Here is a 5,039-nt window from a genome sequence, read left to right as displayed (position 1 = left end):
GTACTCCTCCTTCTTCTAGGGAGTCTTGCTGTACAATTCCTTAACTTTTGCCGCACTCAGACAATCCTTCGACCCTCTAAGGCCGTCTTTTAACGTAACAAAAAAACAACACGAACAAGACAAAAAGCGAGCGAGTTGTACCCTTCCAAAGTGTAAGGGATAACTTCTCAGGACCGTATTTTTCCCCTTCGGTCAGGCGCTTGCCCTTGTGACGGCGCTCACCAAAGAGCGTTACGTCACAGTATATATATATATATATATATATATACAGGGTGTCCGGAAACTAACAAAACAATGATTAAAGTCGGATTCTCTGGCCAATTTGGAAACGATTTTTCTTTAGCAAAAATGTTGAGAAGTCAATAATTTTCGAGTTATAAGCGATTGAAAAACATGGGTTTTTTAAAAACTAAACGTTTTTGAGTTAAAAGTCTAACATAATTACATTTTTCAGTTAATTTCAGGTAGAATTTACTATAATAAAATTTTAATTTGAGGCTTAGTTATAAAAATACATAATGACAAATATTGGAAAGTTGTAAAAAATGATGACCTTTTTCGACATTTTCGCTGAGGAAAAATCGTTCCCAAATTGACCAAAGAATCCATTTGTAATCGTTGGTCCGTTAGTTACCGGACACCTTGTATATATATATATATATAGGGTGAGTCATTTTAATCTATGGACCCGAATATCTTCCAAATTACGGTATCTACAAAAAAATGGTTTAGATAAAAGTTGACCAGGACAGAGGGAGTCATTCAATTGTACCATTGGTTTTGACCTTGAGGTCAATTTTGAAGGTTATTTCAAGGTCACGATGGTTTTTTTAAATTGAACACCCTATTTTTGACTGCGGATTTTAAAAGAGCAGAAAATTTTACATCAAACTCGTCTTATGAAAAAATTGTTTTTGCGACCTTGGAAAGGTAAAAATGAAGGTGAAATGCCTGAAAAACGATCTGGTGTACTTTTTCTGAAATGACGTGGTTTTCTGGGTAACACAAATGTGCATAATGCTTAAACAAAGTCAATGAATTGTAAAAGTGTAAATTACTTTGACTAGCTTGACCTTGAGGTCAATTTTCAAGGTTGTTTGCGGTTCATAACGCATTTTTTTATTAGTAAACCCTATTTTTGACCGCAGAATCCGTTTCTTGACAATGGACTCTTAAACAATGGCACTTTTTACATGAGCATAAAGATTTTTTAGTTTTTCGACCTGACCTTTTGAAGGTCATATCAAGGTCAAAAGCACTTTCATCTTACTTTTAGCGTTACCCGGAAACAACGACGTGGACGTAGTAAGTTCTGTTTCCTTTAGGGTGCTTGATTATTGTGAGTCCCCTTGCCTCTCACGTCGGGGTGCTTGATTATCGTGAGTCCCCTTGCCTCTCACGTCGGTGTGCCTGATTATCGTAAGTCCCCTTGCCTCTCACGTCGGGGTGCTTGATTACCGTGAGTCCCCTTGCCTCTCACGTCGGGGTGCTTGATTATCATGAGTCCCCTTGCCTCTCACTGACACTGTAATTTAAATGAATTACCCACGGAGTAATTGTTCAAAATTACTTCCGTTGGCTTCGAGACATAACTGCAATCTGTTTTGAAAACTATCCACAGTTCTAAGCAGGGTAGCTCTAGGAATGGCTGCACAAGCTCTACGAATGCGGTCCATAAAATCATCTCTTGTGGTTGGTCGTTCAGCAAAAACAACATTTTTCAAGTATCCCCATAAAAAGAAATCGGGCGACGTCAGATCTGGTGAGCAAGAAGGCCATTCAACTGGACCCCTTCGTCCAATCCATCTGTCATTGTAACTGGCATTTAAAAAGGCACGTACAATGAGTGCATAATGCGGTGCAGCACCATCTTGTTGAAGCCACATTCTTGCTCTTGTTGCTAAGTCAACATCTTCTAATAAGCCTGGTAAGTGATCTCTTAGCAACGATAAGTAACTGTGTCTATCAACGTTTTCTTCAAAAAAATAAGGTCCAATCAAATAACCATTTACAATGCCGCACCACACCATAATACTCCATCGATTTTGATGATCTATTGGCCTATACCACTGAGGATTAACATCTGACCAATAATGGCAGTTGTGTCTATTAAGTTGTCCGTCACTATAAAATTTAGCCTCATCTGAGAAAAGCACATACCTAAAAAAATTAGGATCATCGTGTAACATTTGTAAAGCCCACTGGCAAAAAGCAATACGCATCAGATGATGATTAGGCTGTAAAGCCTGCGTAAGAGTTATGTGGAAAGGATGATAATTTAGAGCTCTTAAAATTCTAACAACAGTTCTTTGTGGTATACCTATTTCCCTTTCAATCTGGCGAGTACTAACATAAGGATTAAGGTGAACTATTGCTAAAATAGTTACAACTCGCGCATCATTTTCGTCATATTCATGATGTTGACGTTGACGAACAAGATGTCCATTGCGAGTTCTTTGGACTAAACTACGTATTGTCATATCAGTTGGATGTCGCCTTTCAGGAAAACGTTGAGCATAAAGCCTTGATGCTGCATTGTAATTGCTATGACACTCCCCTAAAACTAATATAATATCAACAATCTCATTAGGACTATAATCAGCCATTCTGGAAAGGTAACTTGTGAATGTAATTACCTACATACCCTGTATGTATGTTTGGAATTTTTAAATTTAAGCAACTTTAAATAGTAAATTTTTCAATTATGCAGAAGTGAGTAAGAAAGAAAAGAAATAAAACTCTATTATAACAAGAATTATAAATCTTAAATCAAACGTAATTGTTTAGTTTTTTTCAATCGTTGATTATTAACATTAGGTATCGGATACCTTACGTCCGCTGCTCCCGTAAAAAAGAAATGGATTTCCATTTATTTTTTGACCTGACTTTTTGAAGGACGTCGCCCGATTTCTTTTTATGGGGATACTTGAAAAATGTTGTTTTGCTGAACGACCAACCACAAGAGATGATTTTAGAGACGCTCGGTAGGCGTTTGGCAGCACTCGCTAGAGCTACCCTGCTTGAGACTGTGGGGTAGCTTTTGGGTCCAAAAACCAGGGGGGCAGTGTAGGCTCAAAGCGTCAACCGAGCCGTTTGACCCGCCAAAACCCGGGGAGGTCATGTTATACAGTGGTCACGCGAAGACGCACAGGGGGAGGTGCACGCTTCAGTGGCACCCCACGTGAGGAGGCAGGGGGGAGTCATGGGATCAGCACCCCGCCACGGAGAGGACGAGGGTTTAGTGATAGTCTGGCCCACCGACTCGTGGAGGCAAGGGGACTAAGATAATAACGCCCCCGTACCGTGAGGGCAGGGGTACTCCATAATCAACACACGTAAAGGAAAAAAGGAATCTCAACGTCCACGTCGTTGGTTCGGTGTAACGGCTCTAAAAGTAGATCGCTTGAGGCCCCTTTAGGCGGTTGGATATGACGTTCACAATCGGCAGGTGAAGAACTCAAAAGAATCTTTGATGCGTATTCAAAAGTGCCATGTCTTACGGATCCATTTCAGGGATCTGCTGTACAAAAACTGTTTGCCGATAACAAAAAGGCGTTTTTAACGTCAAAAACAACACGAAAAGACAAAGCGAGCAAGTGTCCAAAGTAAGGTAACTTTACAGACCGTGATTTTTTGTAGCGTTTGCCCTTTGGGGTTTCACCCAAGAGCGACTCACGTCATTTCAAAAAAAGTATACAGGTGTCCGGAATTAACAACAATGATTGTCGGATTCCATGGCCAAAAACGATTTTTTTAAGAAATGTTGAATGTAAAATTTTCGAGTTATAAGCGCAGTCAAAAAATGGGTTTTTAAAAAACAAACGTTTTTGATAAAAGCTTCAAATTGACTCATGTCAAACGTATATTTTGGGACACCCTATTTTTTCAATTGTAAAATATGTTAAATAAACTCTAAAACTTTGAACAGTTGCGTTTGATATTTATAAGGCAATAATTCGGGTGTTACAGCAATTTTTTATACTTAACGTTTATTATGAGGACTCATAAATGCATTGTATTTTCCTAAGACAGTCCTCAAATTATATATTAAACATATTAAAGTAAGGTGACCCGAAAAAATACGTTGAAATTTGACGTAGTTCATATATCGTAATTTTACTTTGAGAACATTTTTTATATAACTTATGCATACTTTGAGAGTACAAAAAATATATTAAAAGTATAGTTCAAAGACACAGAAGATTATAGCCAAAATATATTTTGAAGATTATTTCTAACTGAGTTTACATGCTTCTATGTTTATTTTCATTATTGGAAAAATAATTTCGCACGTTTAATAAAAAAGCTTTTGCAGATCAAATAACTCAGGAACACCAAAAATGTAATTCTCCCGTCTAAGCAGGATATCAAATTATTTTATGATTATTTAGAAAGAGTGTAATATTTACCTTGAAAGTTTTAATATTTCGGATATTTCGGTTATAGAAATATAAAAACAAATCATATATTTTATTTAAAAATATTTAATAAACATTTTATTAATCATTTTTTGTGTGTCTGCTTTATTTGATTCTCAATAGCTTTTCATTAAGCGTGGAAACTTCTTCTCACAATAAAAGTATATATAGAAATATGTATTCAGTTAGAAATAATCCTCGAAGTATATTTTGGCTACAACATATTCTGTGTCATTAAACTATACTTTAAATATACTTTTTATGTCCTCAAAAAGTATACATAATATAAAAACGTACATAAATTACGCATACTTTGAGGACACAAAACATAAATTTAAAGTATAGTTTGAAGACAAAATAATATATTGTAAGCATCGCGCGCGCATGTCAGCTAGCGTTCACTGTCAGCCCGTCAGCTGCTGCCACCAATACCAGGTGACCAAGGAGCATGCGCGGCTCCACGAGAGCGAACCATCTCGAGACCGGCGGGAGAGCCGACACTCTCCTATGAGAAGTATAACGGATTGGTCGCGTTTGGTATACGGGAGTCATTTGAGAAAAAGTCTTTTCTTCAATCAGTTGTAGATACTCTAAATATATCGGTTCTTTCTTTATTCTAAA

General features: G+C 37.3%; 1 protein-coding gene across 1 annotated transcript; it reads right to left on the bottom strand.

Annotated features, from left to right (window-relative positions):
• Nucleotides 1-1,541: 1,541 nt before the first annotated feature.
• On the bottom strand, nt 1,542-2,305 carry LOC146723322 (uncharacterized). The gene has a single exon (XM_085482470.1). It carries the CDS (start codon nt 2,220-2,222, stop codon nt 1,542-1,544), a length of 681 nt encoding a protein of 226 aa, XP_085338596.1. The 5' UTR covers nt 2,223-2,305.
• Nucleotides 2,306-5,039: the final 2,734 nt, after the last annotated feature.

This window comes from Nylanderia fulva, unplaced genomic scaffold (genome assembly GCF_048542155.1).
Source record: "Nylanderia fulva isolate GAGA-0341 unplaced genomic scaffold, ASM4854215v1 Scaffold208, whole genome shotgun sequence".
NCBI lineage: Eukaryota > Metazoa > Arthropoda > Insecta > Hymenoptera > Formicidae > Nylanderia > Nylanderia fulva.
This window is presented reverse-complemented; position numbering and strand designations above follow the sequence as displayed.